Source organism: Suricata suricatta, chromosome X (assembly GCF_006229205.1).
Source record: "Suricata suricatta isolate VVHF042 chromosome X, meerkat_22Aug2017_6uvM2_HiC, whole genome shotgun sequence".
Lineage (NCBI taxonomy): Eukaryota > Metazoa > Chordata > Mammalia > Carnivora > Herpestidae > Suricata > Suricata suricatta.
Window position 1 is genome coordinate 26,377,356 of NC_043717.1, and position 25,571 is coordinate 26,402,926.

A 25,571-nucleotide genomic window follows, 5' to 3' on the forward strand; every position below is an offset into this window, starting at 1 on the left:
TTTCATCTTCAATGTTAGTCCAAGTATCTCCAGTTAGATTTCACTTCTCACCACCACCATACAGAAAGATTTTCCATGAAGGGCACCAATTTTCTTCTTGCCAGGAACAATGCTTCTTCTAACATGAAGAACCAATAACTAAAACTACCTTTTAGAAATCACCTTGTTCAGGAAAACATCTCTGCCCTAGAAGTTATTATCTTTCTCTAATCTTTCCTCCTCAGGAAACTCTTCCAGCTTTTCTTTATATCTGTTTCTCTATCTCTGTTCATCGTATATGTATGTGTGTGTGTGCACATACACATACACAGTATGTTTATTCCTAAAATTACATTTTATAATAGAACATATACTTTTGAAATGATTTTTCTTGAGAGTATCAAATACTTCAGTCAATATATGCTTAATATGTAAACATATATTTAGAAGCTGCTACTCAGATTCTAAAGTATCTAATACAGATTTTATCAAGAATAGAGAAGCTAAAAAAGGCATCAGTGAACCATTCCATAAGGAATGTATCATTAATTTTGAAATATATTAAAACCCCATAATAACTCTTGGCAGTATCAGGCAATTAAAATTCTAATAAGATGTTTAACTTCAAGTGTAAAACAAAAGGCAACTGAGTTATATAATAATATAAAGACAAAAGAAACATAATTAAGTTTTAAGCAAAGTTTACAAAGAAGGGAAGTTTACTGATTCTCTAATAAGTTGATTAAAAACACTCTATGACCTCTACCTCCTTCTTTATCGGCATCTCTTAAAAGCCTCCTCTTTTCATGACATCTTCTCTAATTAATATGAAAGTACGTTCCAGATTCCCCAGAGGCCTACCGTGACTTTAGAAGCAATTAATTTTCTATTCACTTAACATTCTATAATGAAGTTTTGCCCTTTGGCAGAAAAAGTAATTTATTCACTCAAATGTTTATTCAGAAGTTGTTAGAGCCTTCATATTGGTAGCAGAGCTTGACTTAAAATGTGCCTGAGGAAGTGAAAAAAAAATCACTTATTTCCTATAGCCAAACATCAATTGTGTTAAATACCAGGCGCTGTATTAGGCACTGGTATGTCAAAACCAAAGTAAGCCAAAACAAACCAAACAAAAAACAAACCCGAACTAAGCTCCTGTCCCTAATGTCTAGAAACCAGCACTCTAATCAATGTGATATTGGCCAGAAATCAGTTTGGTTAAGTAAAAAGGAATGACATCATGCTATCCTTTAGGCAAGGTGAAGATCCTGACCGTGTCAATGCCTTCCAGCCAAAGGCCACAAGGAACATGCCTATAGATTCACAAAGTTAGGTTGATTTACTTGCTGTAACAGGAGAGGTGGCATATAATAGGGATCTATGGGGTAGGTCTGTAAGAAAATGGTTAGAGTTTATCGGAGTTGTGCACATATAAGGTGGGGGGTGGGTGGTCAAGGAAGTAATTAGATGCTGTATGGAAGCAGAGGTGCTTCTATGACTGGGTATCATAAAAGGTTTTATCTAGGTGACATGAATAATGTAAAGAGGCGAAAGCTACGATTAGTAAGGCAACACAATTTGTCATATCAGTGACTATGGGGGACAGGCGTCACTTAGGAAGGTTTTCACAATGTTATCATTTTTGTCTGCATTGAAACATGATTACAAAATGGTCATGCTTTTGTCATGATCCATCACAATCATGAAGTGGCCTTGTCTGGTGTTGGCATTCAGAGCCGTTGTGCATATTTAAGAGGAAAACATCGCAGACTACCTATTAGTGCGAGCACAGCAGTGAGCACCTCTACATACTAACTGAAGAAGCCAAGCCAGCTCCTAATTATCAATGGCTGCTTTCTCAAATGAATATCAACAGAGGCATAACGGGTTAATATTCATGTTTTACTAAGTTCACTTGGACAGAAGTGCTGTGAAAACTTCTAAAGGAATACAACATTAGTGGCAGGGAAAACCAGCTAGGGACTGGCATTTTAAACAGAGATAAGCCATGATACTGGCTTTAATCAGGGTTGTGATGATGCAAACAGAGTGAACAGGACAGTTTCAGGAACTGTTAAGGGAATGAAATTAATTGAACTTGGGTAGATTGGCAAATGGTAGGAAAAAAATAATCTAGATGATCCAGTTAGCTTTTAGGTGTCTGGACTAGGCTGTCAGAAGAAACAAGTAAAGGAGGGCTAGGGAGATCATGAGGTTTATTTTAAGTTTTCAGGCAATTAAAGTCTATTAGGCAAGTAAATAAATGGGTTTGGGCTTTAGGGGAGACATGAGCTAATGATACATAGTTGGGGGTCATTAGAAAAATAGATATTATTTGAATGGGAAGAACTGAGGATAATCCAGAGAAGAAAAACACAGCAATAACTGTGTAGAAAATCACTATTAAAGGAAAACGGAGATAGAACAAATGACCAAAATGTCACCAATAGATAATGGCATCGCATAAACCCAGAGCATAAAGAATTTCATGAAGGAGAAGTTTGTTAATAGAATCTAGTCCTGCAGAGAACCTGAATAACATAAGGAACAAAAATAGTCTGAAGTGTTTATAGGAGAGGAGGGTTTTATTGAAGATACATAGGGCTGAATGGAAGCAGGTTCAAAGACAGTGAAGACTTTGAGAACACACACATGCATACACACAGATTAGACTTGACTAGCCAAAGCACAATCTCTTCCACCAAGGCAAAAAGGGGTAAAAGGGAATATGAGCACAAATACAAATAATTTGGGATATATTATCTTAAAATAAGAGGGAAAGTCATCTATCATAAATGGTGGGAGAAAGTTCAGGAGATCCACTAAAAACTTGAAATAACTCTTGACAGAAATAGTGAAGAAAATGTAGTAGAAATGCATCGAAAGCTTAGGGAGAAGTACCAAGCAATCTGCGTAAGCATGGTATTTCAGAAAGAGAGTAATATCTGGCAATGAAACATCTATAGTTATGCAAGTGGGTAGCTGAACTGAAGAGATTAGGAAAATGGCAACTTTGGGAGACAGCAGGACAGCCTATAAGGTCTGAGATTTTTATGGATGAAGGCACAACTTGGGTGGAGGAGACGGTGATCCTGGTGCCAAAGTCTCCAATGAACAAAATATTATAAAACCGTGATGGCTATTGGGCATCAAATACAAGGGAAGATATTTTTACATAGATAGCAGTAAATTTGGAATTGGCCATAGGAAGTGAGGAAATTAGCAAATTTCAATGAGTGGCTAAGAGTCACAAGTCTTAGTGGTCTTCTCGAGGGTCAAATTGGTTTCCTTGTATGAATACAAGGAGTACACAGGACAGAAATTTTGTTTCCAAAGAAGAGTTTCAGAGTACACAGGGACTGAGAGCAGGAAGGCATGAAAAAGAAGTGAGGCAAAGGTAACTGAGTGTAAAGGAGCAAAGGGATGAAGATATAAGAAAGCACAGATGCACACAGAGACCTATGTTCTGTGTGGTAAACCCAGATAAAACAAGTAAAAGAAATGTAGAAAGAATTGGCTTGAAGATTTCCAGCGAGACTTGTTTATTTTTTTTTCAATTTTTTAATGTTTATTTATTTTTGAGAGAGAGAGAGAGACAGAGCCTGAGCAAGGGAGGGGCAGAGAGAGAGAGGGAGACACAGAATCCGAAGCAGGCTCCAGGCTCCAAGCTGTCAGCACACAGTCCTAAGTGGGGGCTTGGACTCAGGAGCGGTGAGATCATGACCTGAGCAGAAGTCAGACGCTTGACCGACGGAGCCACCCAGACGCCCCCAGTGGAACTTGTTTAAAAGTTGATTTGGTGCAAATATATTGAAAACCGAGGGTTGAAGGAGGAGGGGGAGGGGAAGGGAGGTGGTGGTGATGGAGGAGAGCACTTGTGGGGAAGAGCACTGGGTGTTATATGGAAACCAATTTGACAATAAACTATTAAAAATAAATAAAAATAAATAAAATGTCCATGAACCCCCCCAAAAAACAAACTAACAACTAAATAAATAAATAATAAAAGTTGATTTGGTATCAAGTGAGCATGGGTTCCAGAAAGAGCCCAAGGTCTGTTGACCTTAACAGCTGGTATGAAGGCTTTCAAGAGAACACTGTACAGGTGCACAAGCACCTTGCAGTAAGACTACACTGTTTTGTTATTTTAATTACTACCGTATATTACCACATGCTCAATTCAAAACGTTGAGTAGCTTTACCAGTTAAGGCAGATTGCAATTCTCAACTGTGGTAACGGTAACAGAATGAGAAACATATCTAGGAGTCTAGTGAAGTCTCAGATTGTGCCTTAGAGTACTGATTCACAAACCTTTATGTACCAACAAATCACCTCGGGGTCTTGTACAAATGCAAATTCTTCTTCACTAGGTATGAAATCACACATTTCTAATAAACTCAGAGATATTGCCAATATTGGTTGTCCAGGGACCACTTTGAAAAGAAATGTCCCCTAGAATCCAACTTTTAATTAAATTCATTATGTTGATCATATGGATAAAACACATGGCTAATAGGTAAGGAAAATTTACATCAGGTTTAAAAGTATATAAAACTGAAGTGATAATGTTTGAGGATATTCTAACTGGCTGAAAACACTTGAAAGTAATAGATGATAGAAGTGAAAGAAAAAGAGGGTAATATGTAGCCATTTTTAATGGATGCCTAAAAAAGAATACCAGTCAAGTACATGAGATGGGCTTCCCATGTGTTCAAAATAAGTTACATAAACTGACAGGTGAAGAATTATAAAAACTAATGTACGCTTAAACTGCATATCCATCATCATTACTATGTATTTCTCTCACAGATTTTAATACATATATATTATATTTAGCCTAAAGGAAATGTCTAGGTAAATCATTCCATAGCCTACTTTAGTAGGCAATTAAGAATGCTGTTGTTATTTCCGAAAATGAGAGTAGAAGTTGATAAAGGTGACTCACGAGGCACCCGAAAACCACTCAGACAACATTGGAGGGCTTTTTTTTTTTTAAGCACTTTCAGTCTGTCATTGCTGACACTATTGATTAAATGCAAATTGCTTCTAGGGAACCATATGATAACAGGAAATTTTTGAATTTATATTCTTGAAATGCTGGAACTCAATTTCCCTGCTTGATCAGAGCTGTTTTAAGATACAGAAATAGGATGACAAACAAATAAGTAGATTATTAAGATAATTTAAAAAATTTAAAGTGGCTAATAAAATGTCTGCCCAAGGTGACTTATACTCTCAGTGGCCAAATTTGTCACATGAACTTTAAAATGTATTTAGAGTTCATTTCTCTAAGTAATTTTCCACTCACAGAAATTCCCCCTACAACCCTAACAAAGAATATACCGTTGGATAAGTATACTTTGAAATAACACATTCTGCTAATTTTCTACCATATATATTATTCTCTAGTTTAATTTTCAAATTAAACATTCACATCATTGTGCTCATTTCCTAAAACTTGTAATAGTTCATCATTATACTAAGAACACTATATATAACTAATAATGTATTTAAAATAACCTTCCAATACATAAGTAGTTAACTCTGAGACATGTTGATGAAATAGTCTGTCCCCACATCAAGCAGCCTAAAAATAGATTATTTTCTCCTAGAAGAAAACCGTTTTTTTGCTCTTCAAAAGTTCCAATTCCACAGCAAGTATTAGCTTGTATCTAAGATAGTGTTGTATTTGTAACAACCTAAGGGAGTTTGTATTAGATGAAACCAAATGCTCAAAACATAAAGCAGAGTTATCCACTCATGTGACCTTCCTATAATCTAAAATTATTTGACATTCAGAATATTTGTTTCTTTAGCCTGCCCACTACAAAGTATTTACTTTGCCTGTTAAAACTCTCTCACAAACAATTGCCAAAATGGATGTGTTATAATCGTTGAAGTTGAACTATCAAAGCCCTGATAATGTCCTTGAAGATAAAGCAGCACTTATTAAATTAATAAAAATCCCTATTGTGAAGGACAAAACTATGATGTCTCAGTAGGGAATAAAAATAGCAAACCACCTCTTGCTACAAATAAATATTGAAAGAGGCTGGACATCTTTTAGTTATGGTAATGCAATACATCAATATCTGGAAAACACAAATCTGTTATGACAAGTACTAATGAGTATAAAGAATAACTTTTTGATGATAGCTATAGCATAAACAGGGTCCTAAGTATAGTATCTCTAACGGTCTAGAGTCTATTTTGCAAGCTTGTGAAGTCCCAGCCTTTAGGCGACAGAACAAGACAGGAAGGAAAATCCACATGAGTTCATGTTATAAAACTGCTACTTTACAGCTAAGTAATATAGAAGTTAAAGAAGGCTTGTGAGAAGCATTCCTGCTCAGTCACAGCACAACCAGGAAAGGTATCTTTTAAAGCATTATGTCATACTGCTTTGATCTTTTCAACTGATATAATGAGATAGTACAAAGCACAGAGTTTACAAGCAGCAAAACTTAGGAAAATACATAAAACTTATGCATAACCTACATTGACTTTTTCCTTAAGGTCTGAGAGGTTGCCTTCCTTCCGATAGATTGCAAATTCAGGACTCTGCAACACAGCTTCTGAACGAGTAATCCAACTGTGAAGTTCAGTTATATCGACGTCCAACCTAAGACAGGAAAAAATAAGGGTCATTATTTCTTGAGTATCTCTTTCTTCTGTTAAAAAAATGCAATCTATTCACATTTACCATTCTCCTTCCAATCTGAGACTCCTGCCTGCTGGCCCTGTTACTGTTAATAGCGCTACCATTTCCCTAGTTACTTAGGCTCAGAATTTGGAGTTAGCTCTGATCTACAGTCTTATGATCATGGAGGTTATTTTATTAATCACAATGTAGCAATTGCCTCCCTACAGCATCTCCTATAAGCTATCAATCAGCCTCTGTCTGAAAGTTTGCATGGGTTGAAAAATTACTGCTCCCCAAGACAACCCTCTTCCTTTCTGGAAAGTACTTACAGTAAACAAACAATTCCGGTCGGTAGCTCCCAGTGAACCATACCTTTGATATCCATGCCCTTGTGTAACTCCACCAATACAGATTCTGAAATTGCCCCTGGGACTTGCTAAGGCAAATGGGATATGAGTAAGGGGAAAGCAAGCAGAAACTTGATAAGCGCTTGTGCTGTGGATCCTCTCTTGGAACATGCGCTGAAAACGCAACTATTACCTCAGAATTCCAACGGCCCATTAAAGAAGCTCAGTCTAGCCAGGTGGGGAGACCACGTGAAAGAGAACAAGGCACCACGCACGTGAAGAAAGATTTCTTTCACCTGGTTGAACCATCGGAAACACCAGGTGAATATAACCAAATGAATTCTCCACCTGATACCACTTAGAGCCTCAGAACTATGCAGAGGACCCTGCCCACGTTGCAGAAGTGTCAGAAAACAAAAGATAAAGAACTGTTGTTTTAAGCCACTAAATTTGGGGTTGGGTTGTTATGCTGCAATAGACCTCGAATCATATACCCTGATATTCTCAAATATTCTTTTATTGCAGAGACTTATGGAGCCAATGGGAGTTTACTGTTCGATCAGGTCATTCAGATCTAGTTAAAGCAGAGATGGGAGGAGAGTCATGGATAGCTTGCAAGGGTAGAGTTTGTGCGTCACTTGAAATTCCAGGCACAATTCTAAACGTGTGTGCATGTTTTCTTGAGAAAGAGGCCCTAGATTTTATCAGCACCTGTAAAGAATCTATGAAAAGAGAACTGAGAAATCATCTACTCCAAGTTTATTAAAACAACAGGCATATACAGTCCCCAGAAAAATACTTACTCACTTTTTACAGGCAATTTGCAAAGTAGAACAAAAGTAAAAATATAAAATTTAAGACACCAAGTAATGTACTTTAATCACCATGCTAATATCTTCTTATCCAATACCACCCTCAAATAGTTGAAATCAATTCGTTAAATCCCCTAGAAAATATCCGACAGTGCCCAACCCTACTCCGAATTACTTCAACAGCTAATTCCATGGCTTGCTGGTATCTTCTTTAAAATGTCGTTCCTAAAGAGATCATGTGAGTTGTGTTTAGTACAATCAGGAATGAATAGACAATTATCTTCTTGGATATGCAGCCTATGAGTCCAATATTTTGATTTCCACATTAGACTTTTAACTCACACTGACGTTAAATTGAGCTAAAACTTCCCAAAATTTTTCACATAAACCATCACTAAGCCAGTTCTCCACAATCACAAATGTAGAAGCTGATTTCCTGAATTCAAATTTCAGGGCTTTAAATCATATAAACCTGATAAAATTGTACATATTATTTGCAGGCTAGTGTTTTAAAATTAAGCTTATACAGAGCTTCATAGGACAGAAAACACTGCCAAAAACATATTCTCTTTAAGTTCTTAAAAAAGCCCATGATAGGTCTTATTAATCTCTCTGCTCATGTAAAGCGATGGAAGCTCAAAGAAATTAAGTTAATTGATCTCAGACTGTTAGAACCATGGAGAAGGAACTTAATTCATCTTGTTTACCGTTTTATCATTCACCTCAAAAAAAGTCTAGTTCAGAGTAACAGATATTTACCGAGTGAAGGTTACCCATCTAGAAACTGAAGGAACAGAAATTTAAATTCAGAGATTTTGACTCCAATCCTATGTCACTGAATGTCAAAACTTTCTTATGTATGTGGACTGTAAATATTTATGGATTTTTATTTTATCATACATGGTGATTCTTATCTTCCCTATATTTTTTCCCCATAAGTTCAGTTACTGGCTTTCCTATTTCTTCATTCAAAATGGCGATGATGAAATACAGTCCTGCTGCAGGCTTCTAAACACCTCTTTTCTCTCTTTGATGTTAACTCATTAAATCAACTCTAGTCATGTAGCCACCTACAAAATTCAGCACATGTTTTCCATCAGACTGTTTCAGAAAATCATTTTTGCTTTTCCTCTGCTACAGTATAAACTTCTCTCTGTCTACAGGCATTCACATGCCGGTGCATGGGGCAGGGCAGAAGTACTGAGATGTTAATATCACTGGGGTGACACTTACCAAGTGAGAGCTGGGAGTCGGTAGACAAGAATCGCAGCTCCCTTGCCCTTCAGCATGACCATCAAGATAAAAGTTGCACACAGTGCGTTGGAAGGTTCCCAGAAGGATTCCTCTTTAGTAACCTCTAGCAGTAACCCATGTGTGTATCCTTTATTCTTCTCATAACCTCACTTCACTTTGCATCTGGGATCACTTCCCCAATAAACTATCTGCACCTAGATCTGTGTCCCTAGATCCACTCCTGGAGGAACACAATGATCAATGGCCTCAAACAAACCCAGGATTCTGCCATATTTAGTTGTTTTCAACTTGAACTCTCACTCTCCACAGGAACAATTTAGACTTTGTTCGAAAGATCTCAAAGCACTAACCCATCATCCTTCTCCAGTTCTCCACAAATGACATTTTTTATTACACCAAGAAAAGTAAAATTATCAGCCTAGAATTTCCTCCACTTCCTACATCCAAACATTCAATCTTATCTGTGAGCACCCTTGTCATTCTCTTCTCTTATATTTGAACCAGTTTCCCCTCTTTATCTAAAGTCAGTCCCTCTACCTGCAGTTGATACTTTACTCTCTTACTTCTTCTTGGGCATGTGAGCTTCTCAAATATTTGTTATTTGTCTACTGTAAATTCAACCCTTGACTTTCAAGTAAATTCTGCATATAGAAATTTAAATTTATTGACTCATATTTTTTAAAGTAAACTCTTTCCTGACACTCATATTCTCTTCCAACCATTTTCTCATCTTCTACAGAGGCACATTTTTTTTCAAGAGTTATCCAGTTTACTGTCAGTTCTCTACCTCCTTTTCACTCTTTCCATTCAATGTTGTTTCTCAACAAAAACATTGCTCAATATAGCAATCATGTCACCAAAGCCCATGGAGAGTTTCAAGTTCTTGCTATCTAGAAACATTTGACTCTGTTGACCACATCCTCCTCCTTTTGCTCCATACCACTCTATTCTGTTTTGTCTTCTGTTTTTATGATCACCGGTAATTTTTTTCTTTGCAGGATCATCCTCCTCCACTCACTTATATACTAAAGTCATCAATCATCTTCTTTCCCTTTTTTACTCTTTCTCTAGCAAGCTATTCATGCTCATGACATCGGTGGCAATCTATATGTGTCAATGGCTCTGAAATATGCATCTCTAATTCAAGCCCTTCTGAGCTCCATGGCTCCATGACCCGAACATACTGGCTGTCTCCAGTTGCTTGCTGTAAAAGCTCCTTTAACATAAAACGTCAAGACTTACTGTTTGCTCTTGTCCCCAAAGAGGTACTCTCCCAGTGGTCCTCAGATCTGTAAATGGCATCACCATCTATTATCTTTGACATCTTCCTCTCTCTACCTTCTCATGTTTAATCAATCACAAAGCCTAATCCATTAAACATTCTATTTCTCCTGAATCTCTCTGCTTCTCATGGTCTCCACAGCTGGTATCCTCATTCACCTTGCCATTAAATGTAACAAAACTACTGCAATAGCCTCTCAACTGGCTCTGGAAAACTTTCTGGAATCCTTCCATCTAGTCCATGCATTACTGGCAAAGGATAAGTTCTAAAAACATATCGGAGGGCACCTGGGTGGCTCAACAGGTTAAGTGGCTGACCCTTGATTTTAGATCAGGTCATAATCTCATGGTCATGAGATCAAGCCCCATGTCGGGCTCCACAGTGGACATGGAACATGCTCAGGAGTCTCTCCTCCCTCTCCCTCTGTCCATCCCCTTTTTCTCTAAACAAACAAACATATCTGATTATGTTACCCCCATTCATAAAATCCCTCAAAACGTCCCTTTTTTTTTTTTTTAGCATACTGACCAAAATTTCAATACAGTCCTTATCTGGCCATACAGATTACTTAAGCCTATATTCTCTTTTAGCCTTTATTGAAGCCCTTCTAGAATGAAATCCCACTTCAACTTTCTTAGGGAGCCCAGAACCACACTTAAATTTTTTCCCTACTCCAAAGAAGTAAAATATGTCACTGACTTTTATTTACCCAGCCATTAGAACATTACTGTCTTGGAAACTTAGCTGCTTAGCATAATCCACTTTGGCCACTGTGGTCAAACTTGTCCCTCTTCCTTTAAGTCAGTCTGACCCAATTACACATCAAATACACTCTGACTCATAAAGGTGAGATATAAATATCCACCATCCACTGTCAAATTCCCCCTTTAGACTTGATCTCTTTGGTCGCATACCCTGTCAATTCAGACTCTCTAAGAAAGACTGTTCACTTCCACCTACAGGTCCATGAAACTTAACCTTTACTAAAGGTACACATCTGGCATTGCAGCTGGGAGAGATGTGCTAAGACCTATGCTGTAGAAAGTTTCCTACCAGTCCCGGAATTTACACTGGTCTTGTTGACACATATGTTATAATTACCATTTACCATCCCCTCTAATCCATTTCAAAAAAGTTATTTATTCAATTGGATGATATATAAACGTCATTCAAAAAGAACTCTTCAAACACTTTTAGACATGTGCCTTTATGAAGAATGTGAAACTGTATATGTTTCCTTTTAAAACAGTCAAATATTTCCCTTCATTTCTACCACAAAGTTTATACTAAGTGCTTACTATGTGCCATGCATTAGCCTCCATAGATAACACACATAAAAATGCATCCATCCACATGATCAAAAAGTGTGGTTTAGTTAAAGCATCTGTCTGACAAAATAAAGTGTTTTAAACATTGAACTGGGGCTCAGATCACAGTGACTTTTTTTTTGGATAATCAAAAAATACTTTTTCAATGAATTAGGATTAAATCAGCTTCTAGAGTAGATGCTCTGTCAGGTAAATTGGTTATCTCCACACAATGAAGGCTGTGTGGAATTAACACCATGGTAACGGTCTGCTTGCTGCTCAGGCTGTGAAGATTTTAAGGGGGGACTGGGCACCAGTTGACAATGAGTTTTACTAATTCAGATCAATTGAGGCAACAGGATATGAAATTCCACAGAGAGGTCTTTCCTCATTCGATTTTTTTTTGTTTGTTTGCCTTGATAAATTTGGAAAGAGGTTGCACAAGGTGCCTGAACACCTCTTTTACATAAAAGAGGGATTATTCTCCTTTCTTGATATAGAGATTTTTAAAAGGGATTTCAAATTTTTCTAGGGCAGTTGTGAGTGCAGTGCTTTACCTAAAAAAAGCCTATTCATAGGCACATAGGTTAATATGTTGCACTTTCTTTCTGAAATAGAATGAAGAGAAATATCAATGAGCTTGTGCTATTCTCAGCTGTTAGAGTCGTTTTGTCTTTTCTTTCATGATTGTGATATCCGGATTCCTTTGGAAATAGGTGAAAGCCAAACCTAATTCTTACACAATTTAAGCTCTGAACTATTCCTTACCAAATCCTTTTGGTGCTTTTTTTTTTTTTCCGTTGCTTCCATTTGGCCTTGCTGCCTCAACCATATCTCTAATTTGCTTAAACTTTCTCTGTCCCGATGTAAAATACAGTCAGCTTCTCCTCTAACATCTGCCATTTGACACCATCCCCTAGAGTTCTGGGAATTCAGCTGCTAGCCCTGTTTTCCCACTCTAATATTCTGCCAGTAGCCATCCCCATGTCTTGATACCAACAATGAGGACAGAAGGGTGAAGGGGAAAGAGTTTCAGAAGGCCTCCCATGCTCTTCTACTGAGTGCCAAGAGCCCACATTCAATGCTTAGTCTCAGTGACATGACTGCTTTTAGCAAAATGAAGCAGGTCATCTTCTTGGCTCCTACTCAGATCCTGGCCTCCAAGTAGCAACTGCACATTTATTATTATTCCTTATCAATCTGGAAGCTATTGCTTCACCACTTTCTGTCATTTGTCCCCTAGTTTTCACTACTACTAAATATTTTTCAGATATTTCAGCTAAGATATATGGAACATTAACAAACTCCTCTGATTTAAAAACATACACGTTCATAAACAGGGTGCTATCTGCCCTCTGCAACATTTTGCCAGACGTATTTCCTTAAAATTTTTTCTTATGTTTATTTTTGAGAGACAGAGCTAAAGCGGAGGAGGGGCAGAGAGAGAAGGAGACACAGAATCTGAAGCAGGCTCTAGGCTCTGAGCAAATGTTCAGCACAGAGCCCATTGCAGGGCTCGAACCCATGAACTATTAGATCATGACCTGAGCGGACGTCGGATGCTTAATTGACCAAGCCACCCAGGTGCACAGTGGTATTTTCTACAATGCTCTGTACCACCTGAGGCTGGGTATTTAATCACCAACTAAAGACATCACACAGATGTAACTCAGTTACCTTCTCAAAAGCTCTCAAGAAAAAGACTGAACAATTGTTTTCAATACCACATTAAAGCTTGATGCTGTGCATGTATTTCTTTTTTCATAAACTCACTAATTTCCACTAACTCCTTTTCCTTCACTCTTAAAACTCTAATGAACTGATATATAGTAAGTACTCATAATGGGTCTCTACATCCTCAGAATTGGCCTATTATTATTCTCCTTGATATTTCCACATCTTACTCTCATAACACATCTTCCTCTGTACCTAATATAAGTTTTTATGTTGTTACAGACAGAATCTATCCCTTAAATCCAGTCTACCTTCATCCAACTTCAAATTACTTTTTAACTACTAAGAAAACTATGACTTCTTATTCTCTCTTTAAAAAATGATGTTTCTCCAGTAATTGTTGATGAGCACTCTGTCTTCCATTTTCCAAGCATGTTCTAAACTCTCATCTTTGCTATTATTTATGATAAGCATGAAGTGACATTTTTTCCTTCTTTACAAAGGCACTCATTGCAAAACTAAAATTTTAAGATCCCATACAGCCGGGAAGCCTATCTTCCAATTTTTATTATTTGCAAAGAACTTATTACCAAACCAAGGTCATTTTCAAAGAGACCTTCCATTTTCTGGAAGTTTCAAAATAACAAAAACTATTTGCATGTACACCAAATATTAAAGTTTTCCCTTAATTGCATTGTACAAATGGACTCTACTGCATCCAGCTAAACTTCTCATAAGGACAATGTATATTAGATCATTCACATTCCCTTATGGTAAAAAAATGGGAGACATATGTGTGCGTAAGTATTTTGATATTTGAAAAAAAACAAACACATCTGAAAGAACTAGACTAACACTTGCACTTTAAAGAGTTGTCATTTTTGGAATGTTGATAGTATGTCACTGTGTGAAGTTCCTGCTATATGATAATCGTGCTGATTATGTGAGAAGAACCTCTTCATGGGTACCAACTGTATTCTGTTCGTTTCTGTACAGAGAAGTATGAAGTATGAAAGTGTCACATTTACATAAACTGTAATCCAGTCACTTTCAATATACCATTTGGTAGTCATCATTCCCAAATATGTAAACTTTGAAAATAGAAATTCTCCAAGCTTCCAGACATAACTAAATTGATTAGTGAGCTAGGCTATGCATGGCCTTTTTACATCGTTAAGCATCTTTGCACATAGAATTTCATAAAAAATCCTAAGCCCCATCTTTCGAAGCCTGAAAATAGTGCTGACCCCTGTGCAGTATGTTAACTCTTACAGGATCGCAAGGCTCTAGATCTAGACCGCATACTTAACAAGACAAATTTTTAATGTAAATTTCAATTAGCCAGAACACACATTTTCATGCTTAATGGAAACAAAAACTATTAATTGTTTTTCAATGATATTACAACATGGAAGAAGTCTTTTGGAAGTGAGGGAAGAGTTAAAAATTTTGTTTATTATATTTTTAATAATTATCTTCCTCAGAGTTCTGGAAAATGAGAAAACATTTTAATTCCACACTGATATAGGAGTACTCACCTGACCCCAGACCATCTGATGAATTCCTATCTATCTTTAAAGATTCAGTTCAAGATATGTAACTTCACTGATGGTTTTCTTGATCAACCTCTCCCTACCCTTTCCCTTTCAACTTCCTTTCTGAGAAAGCTGGTCCCTTCTTGCCTTATGTTTCCACATGTTAGTTGCTTTTAAAAATTAAATAAAGAGAATATAAATTTGAGTTGAATCAGAGAGCTCTAATAAAATACCAAATGGAATTCAGTATAAATTCTGTTAGTGCTAAAAACAAAGAATTTTAAAAACTTTAACAAGTCCTTAGTGCATGATTGTTATTATACGTCCATAGTTATATGGAAGATATTTCTATGGAAATATAGATATTTCAAGGGGGAAAAATCTCATGTAATCAAGAGAAAACTAGTCAACATTTCGATAAGTACCTCTTCCAGATCAAGGTGGTCTGTGTACGGTATATGCACACAGATGCCTATGTGTGTGTTTGTATAGGCTGGGTGGGTTTTTCTTGGGGCCATGTGATTGCCTTACAGTTTTTTTAAATGTGTTTAATGTATGTGTTTGTACGTGTGCGTATGTATGTGTTTTACATGTAAAAAGTAAATAGTGCACAGTGGAAAATCCCCAAACTGAAAGTGAGGTGTTGCAGGTTTTAATCAAACATCGTGGTCTGTATGATGTTTTCTTAGGGAAATGACTCAACTTATCTGATCTTCCTTTCCCTTAAATTGCAAAAGTTAAAAAGCTTCCATCTATCTGGTGTTAAAATAGAAATGAACAAATACTTTTTAGAAATGACTTAGGGGCGCCTGGGTGGCTCGGTTATGCGTCTGACTTTAGCTCAGGTCATGATCTCACGGTTCGTGGGTTCGAGCCCTGTGTCGGGCTCTGTGCTGACAGCTAGCTCAGAGCCTGGAGCCTGCTTCAGACTCTGTGTCTCCCTCTCTCTCTGAGCCCCCCTCCTGCTCGCACTGTCTCTCTCTGTCTCTCAAAAATAAATTAAATAAAAAAATAAAAAAATAATAAATTACTCTTAAATGTTTATTTACCTCGCTAATTAAAGCAATTTAGACCTGAGATAGGAAGCTGAGGTCAGCTTTGCTTACACTGCAACATTTATATTCCATTTATATCAGTCTGTTTATCTAGCAATCAAATTAAATAACATCTAAGGATGTTATAATTCCCAGTTATAATAAGAACCCTATAAACTGTTCTCCACAGTTCACACAGCACCTGAAACAAAATATGATGAATGAGAAAGGATACTGTTCCCAACTATTATAAATTTGCTACATTAACAGTCCTATCAAATAATCTACTTTCCTTATGTTTGCATGATCTTATTTATAAGCTTAAACGTATTTCTACTTTTATATGTGTAGCTTTAAATGCACCACTCATAAAATAATGTTTCCGTACCGTAAAATTTAATGATTCCAAATTGTGCAGAAATGTATCTTTTAAAAGATACCAAAAAATCAATTTCTGTGTATGTAGTTTACCTTGTCCTGAAATATGGCTACTTAACATATGCCTCGAAATCCGAATTCTAAACCCAAACCGGAAATTTTTCTTTAAAACAAACATCTCGTTCATTGTCAATTACGGCAAACCAAATTATATGTTTAATGTGTATAAAACTCTGGCTTTTCACAATAGATGCCCTCGGATACAAAACCCAGTTATTTAGTGTTTTTAAGCTACAAATGCTAGAAAACTCCGAGTTATCTGCCATTGATGATATTAGTCTTTGTACCTCCAAGACAGCTGACTGCACTAAACAGAATGAAATTCTTACAAAATTTTGTGTCTCTGCAAAAAGCAACACTTAACTAAAATATTTTAACATCTGGCAGAGAGAAATGGCTAAAATAATCTTAATTTGGGAACAGATCCTAATCATTAAAAAAGCCTTTGGCCACATTTACTTCTAAAACACGGCAGGGTTGCAAAGAAGTCCATTTCATATCTTTTCTCGGTATAACTTTCAGGAAAATATACCTTAAAATTTGAGGAAATCCCCCAAATTCTAAGATGTCAGAACCAGATTAGAGGAATTAGGTTTAAAGCCAAGGAGCAGGCAAGCATGTGGACAAAAACTGCATGACCCAGAGGATTGGAAATAAAATGTTGCTTAGCTACAGATGCCTAGAGCCTATTTTTCATTTTCAGTAAATTGCAAGTCCCTTTGAAACACAGTTCTGTGCAATGAAATCACCTTAACACAGGTTAATAGAAACATTCTCTTAAGTGATAGATGAAATCTTGTCATAGAGATAAATCTACAATCATACAATGTAATATGCTCAAGCGGAAAACTCTGAGCCATTTATTTTAAAATAAAATTTGATGTTTATTTAAAATGATGAAACCTCAAAGAGTTGTGTAAACCCTCAGGAGAAATAAAGGTAGGTCACTAGAGGGCGCACGCTCCCTTTCACAGCATGTCTGGTCCTCAATTTGGCTTCTCTTTTATTTTCTTATCTATATAACGATAACATGGTAACAAATGGATTTTTCATGGGAGTTCACTTACAGAAAAACATAAAATGTCCAAAGATAAAGACAAAATGGAGTAAAAAGAACGTATTAGTAAGACACTCTCAGATGCACAGTTAAAATGCCTTAGCCATTTTAATACACACTAAAGTATCTTAAAGTCATAATACACAGATTCCCCTGAGAAAATGTCTTCAATGTGGGAAGATACGCTTAACCCAAATAATAGAGCAGCATTTTCTAGACTTTTTAACCCTGTAGTTTTTTTCCCAGTTCATTAATTTACCTAATTTTGGAAACTTTATAAAGAGACACTCATGCCTACAATTGCACTCCTGTATATCTAGATGTTAATTTTACATTCAGTCACGTCCAAAGAAAAAAGAAAAAAACACCATGTTAAGCAACCTGTTCATGTCACATGCTTTTATAAAGACACAAAATTCATCTCTCACAATAAGAGTATAAATTATTATAATCTTAATTTCATAGGCTGACTGTGAACAGAGAGATTTAGAAGCCTCCTTTAGTTTCAACACACAATGAAAACTGGAATTAAGATTCAAAACCAGGTCTGTCTGAATCCAAAAATATCCATTGTAGTACACTTATTTTCCTTTGCTCTAAATGAAAACTTTTCGCTTTAAATTAAGGACAAGTCATTATGAATTTCGTGTCCGTTACTATGTAGTCAAGTCTGGTAGTTACTATTGGGCTATTGTAGGTGCTGTCAAAATTTGATTGGAGTCTCTAACACCAGGACATCAATTCTAAACACTGTTATTCACCTTAACTAGGACCCTTAGGTGCCTGACTGACATCCGTGTGGCATTATTAAGTAGTTGCCACTCCTAGTTTATTTTTACCTTGGAATCTTCCTTAATTGCCTAAAACGTCCAAATCTCCAATCTGTTGTATATCCTGATATTAAGCATAGATAATGGGGTGCCTGAGGGGGCTCAGCCGGTTAAGTGTCTGACTCTTGATTATGGCTCAGGTCAGCATCTCCTAGTTCGTGAGTTCAAGCCCCACATCAGGCTCCACACTGACAGGGAGAAAACTGTTCGGGATTCTCTCCCTCCCTTTCTGCTCCTCCCACGTCTCAAAATTAAATAGAAACTTTTTTTTAAAGCATAGATGACAAAGGTTGTTACTTATGACACACGAGGAGATTAAGCCAATAGTTAGCATTAGAAGTCTTAACACTTGTACCTCCATTTATGCCTTAATGCTAAGAAGACACCTATCTTTGAAAGAATTTTTCTTTTCACTGAAAATGATTTCTGCATTTAAAGATAGCCAAATGCTCCAAAGGGACACTAGAGTCTATGAAGTTCAGAATATAGAACAGTCATAATCTAGGATAAGTATACATTTTCCATACACAGACCTCATCTCAATAAATTCTTAAACAGTCTCAAGAAAGCTCTTAATTTCAGCTAAATAATATGATGAAATCACCTTTAACTTCCCATTAATAGATAGCATGACATAGAGTTTAAGAATGCAGCATCCTAGGCTAGGTGCCTGGGTTCAAATCCTACCTTAACTGCTTCCTGTAAATTTTGTAAGCATGAGCAAGTCACCTGACCTTTCTGTGCCTCATTCTTCCCCTTGGCAAAAAGAGGGCAAAAATAACTATAAAAAACTTTATAATGTTAATGTTTATAATATGTAAATATGTGCAAAATCTGCAGAAGAGTTCCTGACGTGTGGGAGAAGCCACATGTGTGTAAGCTACTATGATCACTGTCTCCCATGACTCTTACTGGGTTTAAGCCAGGACTGTGCTACTTTTCACATTATCTTTTCAGGGTAGACCTGTTTGTTGTAGTGTTTTGTTAAGTACTGGTAAATTAGGGGTGCCTGGGGGGCTCAGTGGCTTGAGCATTCAGCTCATCATTTCAGCCCAGGTCATGATCCCAGGCTCTGCGGACACCACTTCGGGCACCACATCAAGCATGGAGCCTATTTAAGAATCTCTCCCTCCTTCTGTCCCTCTCCCCTGCTCGTGCTTTCTCTCTCTTCTAAAATAAAATAAAATAGAATAAATTAAAATAAAATAAAATACCAAAACAAACAAAAGAGAACTGGCAAATTATAAACTATTACGGTAACCACAAGAACAAAAACTATAGCTGTATCTTGTAAATAATGCTGCAGTAAACACAGGGGTGCAGAGAGTTTTTTGCATTACTGTTTTGCTTTCTTTGGGTAAATACCCCAGTAATGTAATTACTAGATTATATGGTGTTTCTATTTTTTTAATGTTTTATTTATTTGGGGGAAGAGAGAAAACAAGTGGGGGAGGGGCAAAGAAAGAGAGGGACAGAGGATCCAAAGCAGGCTCTGCAAAGCCAGGATGACAGCAGTTCTATGTTTAATTTTTTGAGGAACCTCCACACTGTGTTCCACTGTGGCTGTATCAGTTTACATTCCCACCAATACTGCAGGCAGGTCTCCTTTTCACCACATTCTTGCTAACACTTGTGGTTTCATGTCTTTTTTTTTTTTAATTTTACCCATTCTGACAGGTATTAGGCAATATCTCACTGTACTTTTGATTTGCATTTCCCTGAAAATTAGCATCCACTGAGAGATAAATGGATAAAGAAGATGTGGTGTACACACACACACACACACACACACACACACACACACTAGAATGGTACACAATCATAAAGAATGATGAGATCATGCCATTTGTAACCATATGGATGGTTCTAGAGGGTATCATCTGAAATAAGTCAGACTGAGAAAGACAAATATATGATTTCACTCATATGTAGAATCTAAAAACAAATGCTCAAACATAAGGAATATAGTCAATAATATTATAATAGCAGAGCACAGTGAGAGATGGTAGCTATACCTGTGGTGAGCATGGCATAATTTATCGAGAAAATGAATCACTATGTTGTACACCTGAAATGAATACTTCGTTGTTTGTCGACTATACTAAAAAGAAAAAAAGCTACGAAGAAAGCTATAACAAAGACAATAAAATATAATAAAAATCATCAACAGCTAAATAATGCCATCTGTTGCACCCTTTTATTGCAGGAAAAGGCAAACTATGGCCCATGGGACAAATTTGTCCCACTATGTGGTTTTGTAAATAAAGTTTTATTGGAACATAGCCATACTCATTTATTTGCATATTGTTTATGGCTTCATCTTCACTATAGCAGGCGAGTTGAGTACTTGCAGAAGAAACTGTATGGTGCTCAATGTCTGGCTCTGTAGAGAGCAAGCTCTGCCGGCTCGGCTCTGTAAAGTTGAGATGATGTCTCCCAACACTCAGGGAGGGTCAAAATGGTACAGTTTGCAGCAGGTATGTTGTTTTGCTCTGTCTCAAAAATGTGCACTGGCTCTCCATGACCAGATCCAAGTCCACATGCCTTAGTCTGGCATCGAGGACCGTTTTTACAGTGAACTTTTCACCTTTTGAAACTCATCCCTTATTTCCCTCTTTCCAATACCTCATATTCTGCTTTAGGAAAAAGAAACACATGCCTATGTAAACACCAATTGTATACAGGCTTGTAGGACAGCCTGTAATTGAATTATCCTTTCCTACCTCATCTTGAGTCCAACACACCCCTGTACTTCAAATGTCCACTCAGATGCTAATTTCTCTCAGTTTACCATGTTCAACTCCCAGTAGGAAGTAAACTTCTCTTCCTTACAACTTTTCTAACACTGTACTGGTACTGCTTTGTGACATAGTTGATACTAGTATGCAAACTTAGTGAGGGAAGGATTAAGTATAGCTCACAGGTATAGCAACTGGAGTGCCTTACAAATTATAGCAATTGATGAGGTATTACTTGAAGGGATATGGAAATGAGCAAGAACACTAACTTTGCTGTCAATAGATTCTTGAAACACAGTGGACTCATACTGACTACAGGAGTGTTCAAAGCACCCCTCCACACATTGGATGGTGCCTTGGACCCTGTGGGAGACAATTTAAACTTTAAATACTCTCAGTGTGAAAGCTCGCTGAGTTTAAAGAACTTCAACATGCTTTTATGTTGTGGGTCTTTAAAGTTTAAATAACTTCCAGTCAAGGTTCAGAAACTATCTAGTGCAATGCAGAAAGCCATTTAAATCTGACGTGTACTTACTGCCCCACTGCCGTTTCCCTAGCATCATGAGTTGTTTCAATCCAACTATTCCTTTTAGTGAGCATTTCTATCAACTTCGGTTACAAACACAAAATAAAACTCACTGTTCCACAAAGCCAGAGCCTTAGCGCAGGCCAACATAACAAAATACCAGACAATGGGTGGCTTAAACAACAGAAACTTATTTTCTTAGAGTTCTGGGAGCCAGAAGTTCAAGATCAAAGTGCTGGCATGGACACTTTTTGGGGTTGTAGATACCCATCTTGTCATGGTGTCATCGCACCTCATGACCTCATCTAAACTTGATCATCTCCCAAACACCCCATTTCCAAATGCCACCAAATTGGAGTTATGGCTTCAAGGCATGAAATGTTGAGGGGGGGGTAATTCAGTCTGTAGAAGGTGGGTGTAATTTTATGTATGTGTGGCGGCATGATGTATATTGATTCATGGAGGTACAAGTTCCTGACCAGGGAAGACAGAAGAATAAGAATATTCTCAGAAGATATCAGAAGAAAAATATTCTGTACTATAACACAAATGTAGTAACGGGAAGATAACTATTCTAAATTAGTAGTTGGGAATTCAGCTTTCTTCTGGGAAAAAGATGTATTATTTTTTCCTAAATAGTCAACAAGAGAGGCATCCATAATGAAGTCTCCCCAGTGTGAGGCGAACAAGGAAAGTCATATCGGTTGCATTTCAGAGATGAAGAACTAGATACTGAATGGGGTTCAGTGACTTTCTTCAGTCACACAGTTTCTGAGTGGAAGATACAAGTCAGAACCCACCTGTGCACACACAGACCCCTTTACTCTCAGGTCCACTCACTGCATTTCTCTTGCCCTGTCTGTATCTAAGGGTCCTACGTTGCCCACCATCGCTTGTCCTCTGGCTTCCAGTTAGGTTTGTTCAATTGGAGGCAAAGACAGAATATGTGAAGAGGGAAGGAAGAGGCCAAGGTATTGTTACTTTGCACTCTACTTTTGGTAAAGCAGCTACTTCTCCACTGCAGCTTTAGTTTCCTCTAGATGGGCCCTCCCTCCTTTGGTCCAAACTCTTGCCTGGCAGTCCTGACAGTGTTAGTCCCTGTCGGATGGCCCCAGCTTGGGGCTCTGGTAACCTCCTCTCCCTGCATTGTTCTTCAAACTCTAGAGATGTTGCTACTATTTTGAGTTGCTTCCCTATCCCAGTTGCTTCCCAGTTTTCTACCACCTGCTTGGCCAATTCCCTGTATTAGGCTGCTTCTCTCTGAAACACCTGGAATGGTTTCTCTTTTCCTAATAAGACTGACGAAATACCCATTTACTATCCCATAAATATTTAGTGAATATCTGTGATGTGCTAACTTCTGGGTGATGCACTGCAGGTCTGGAGTTGAAAATAAATGACACCTGCCCTCAAGGAGTCACTGGAGATACAGATATGCAAGACCAAATCCATCATAACAAACTTCTGCAAGTGCTTTAATGGAAGTATTAGTAAGGCTGAGAAATGCCTGGGAGACAAACTAGGTAGTTAGTTGGGGGAGCAAGGAATGTGAAAGGCAGAAAAGGTAAAGTAAAGAAAAGAGAATCTTAGAGAGAGAGAACAGTAGAGAAAAAAGCTTGAAGGAACATAGAGCATTTGGGGATCAGAGAGTGGTTAAATGAAGCTGAGCAGAGGGCAGTGTCACTTGAAATGCAGTTTGTGGCCTACCTATAAACTATTTGTTAGTAGTCTATGACAAGAAAAAGTCACTAGAGTCTAAATCAACAAAGTCATGAAGCATATTATTTCATCTGATTTCTTTTTAAATGCAAAACTTTCTTGACAAAGGAATCACTGCATTGATTTATATTCTAACCCAGCCTCCTTATCTCATGGTGCCCTGGTAATAAACAGCTTGCAGGCTATTTTGAGGAGCACTGGCATATAAAGAAATAGGCAGGGGGAAAGAGAGTGAGGCTGGAGAGGTAGGCAGCTAAAGATCAGAAAGCAAGTTTTGTGCCACGCATTTCAAGAATGATGGACAGAGAGGAATGATCTAATTAGAGTTGCATTTTAAGATGGCCCTCAGAAAGCTGTGAACTGTATGAAAAACAAGGGTGAAAGGAGAGGCAGAGGAATCATTTACTAATTTCATGCAGAAAATGATCAGAGACTAAACTAGGACGAAGGCAGCCTGTGTATGAAGGAAAGGCCAAATTAAAGAGAATTTAATAGACACACTTGGAGGGATTTAATGAGGTGGCAGGTTTGGGGACCACCGTAAATGGTTGCAAAGGTTGTTCACTGCACAATGCCAAAGGTGCTGCTCTTAGAAATGATGATGTGGATGGTGCTCTCTAACACTGTGCAGTCTACACTGCGGAACCACATCTGAAACTTGTGTAAGATGTCCAGGTGCAAATGCCCAATGAACATTTGGATCACAGAGATAAGAACATCAAGAGGGAGATCAAGCCGGAGAAAGTGGAGAGGAGAAAAGAAACAGGAGGGAACAATGTCTCAGAAGCAAGGGAAAGGAAAATTTCAAGAAGGGACTAATCATCATCACTGTCAAGTACAGCACAAAGGTCAAGAAGGACAAGAACTGGAGAGTGACCTTTGGAGTCAGCAATTAAGGAGCTCTCTGGTGACCTTGCTGAGGGCAGTTTCAGTGCTCAGTGTAGACCATAAGAGGGTGAAGGAAAGAAACACAAGGAAAGAAGAGGTAGTTCAGATCCTCTGATTAAAAATCAACTTCTCTTTGCATTTGGGTATGTGTCTTCTTTCACATGAATAAATAACAAGTATGACTACCATTTCCTTCACTCAAGGAACAAATAAATGGGATGTCCCCACTCTGGGAATATGGCCCTGCCTTTTTCCCTGTTGGCATCCCTGTATGACTTGCATTTTGGAAGAGCACATTTTCATAAAGCTGCTGTAGCTAGACATCCAGAACTATGTAGACTACCTTACAGGACCAGTTCCATCGTAGTGTGTTTCAGTTCATAATGTGTATTGGGCATCTACCAAATAGAAGACCCCCTACCAAGTAAAGAGTGAGGTATGGACCCTGGCCCAGGGATGTCACAAGATGGAACAGGAGGATTACTTAGCCTAACTGGGAATTAATGGTTCCTATCAGTGAGGCTGGTTTGGGAATAAGAAGCAAGGTTCAGGCTGCACCTGAGATGATGCTCTAGTGCACTGATTTGCAAAATGTGGGCCACGAACCAGAAGCATCAGCATAACCTGAGACCTGTTGGAAATTAAGTGTCCCAGGGTACCTGGGTTGTTGAGTCAGTTAAGTGTCCAACTCTTGATTTCTGCTCAGAGAGTGACGATCTCACAGTGTGGAACCCACTTGGGATTCTCTCTCTCTCCGTCTCTCTCTGCCCTCTTTCATTCTCTCTCAATAAACAAACAAACAAACTTTTAAAAAAAGAAATTAAGTTTCTCAGGCACTTCTCCAGACCTAAAGTCACTGAAACTCTGATAGGAACAAGCACTGTCTTTTCATCAGCCCTCCAGATAATTCTGAATTATGCTAATATATGAGAACCACGGTTTGGGGGCAAGGGTTCTCAAACTTTAAGGCTTCCCAGAATGTCCTGGGAGCTTGTAAAAAATTCCTGAGCCCACCTGCAGTGTGTCTGATTCAGCAAGTTCAGGGCAGCCCCCTCCAAATTCGCATCTCTAACATGGTCCCAAGGGATGCTGCGTGCACATCCCTAAGCATGTGCACAGCACTAAGCATGTCACTGCTCTAAGTGTTCTCTGGTCCCTTAGTTTGCCTCTCAAATTCACATTCCTATACTCTCCAAAACATATTTATTGACTTACTCTTGACTTACATCACAAAATAACTTTAAGAACCTAAAATAGGTGGTTATCTTTTGGAGTATCTGAAGATGGACTGTAAGGTTTCTATTTGTCACCAAAAATAGTTTCGAAACTAAAATCTGACTTTATGGCCAAGGTCATTTGACTCCAATACATAACAAGAAGCAGGCCACTGCAACTATAACACTGGAATAGAAATTAGGAGACTCAGCACTAGTCCTTATTTTGCAACTGAAAGCAAGTTATTTAACCTTTCCGGATTTCAATTAACCTGTAACTGTAGACAACTCCA

The 25,571-nt window shown here is 37.8% G+C and overlaps 1 protein-coding gene across 9 annotated transcripts in view; it reads right to left on the minus strand.

Annotated features, from left to right (window-relative positions):
* DMD (dystrophin) overlaps positions 1–25,571 on the minus strand; it is a 1,657,593-nt gene that overhangs the window by 1,353,475 nt on the left and 278,547 nt on the right. For all 9 annotated transcript variants that reach the window (XM_029929473.1, XM_029929472.1, XM_029929470.1 and 6 more), the window contains one exon: positions 6,479–6,602. In XM_029929473.1, coding sequence (XP_029785333.1) covers positions 6,479–6,602 — 124 coding nt within the window. The remainder of the gene's footprint in view (positions 1–6,478; positions 6,603–25,571) is intronic.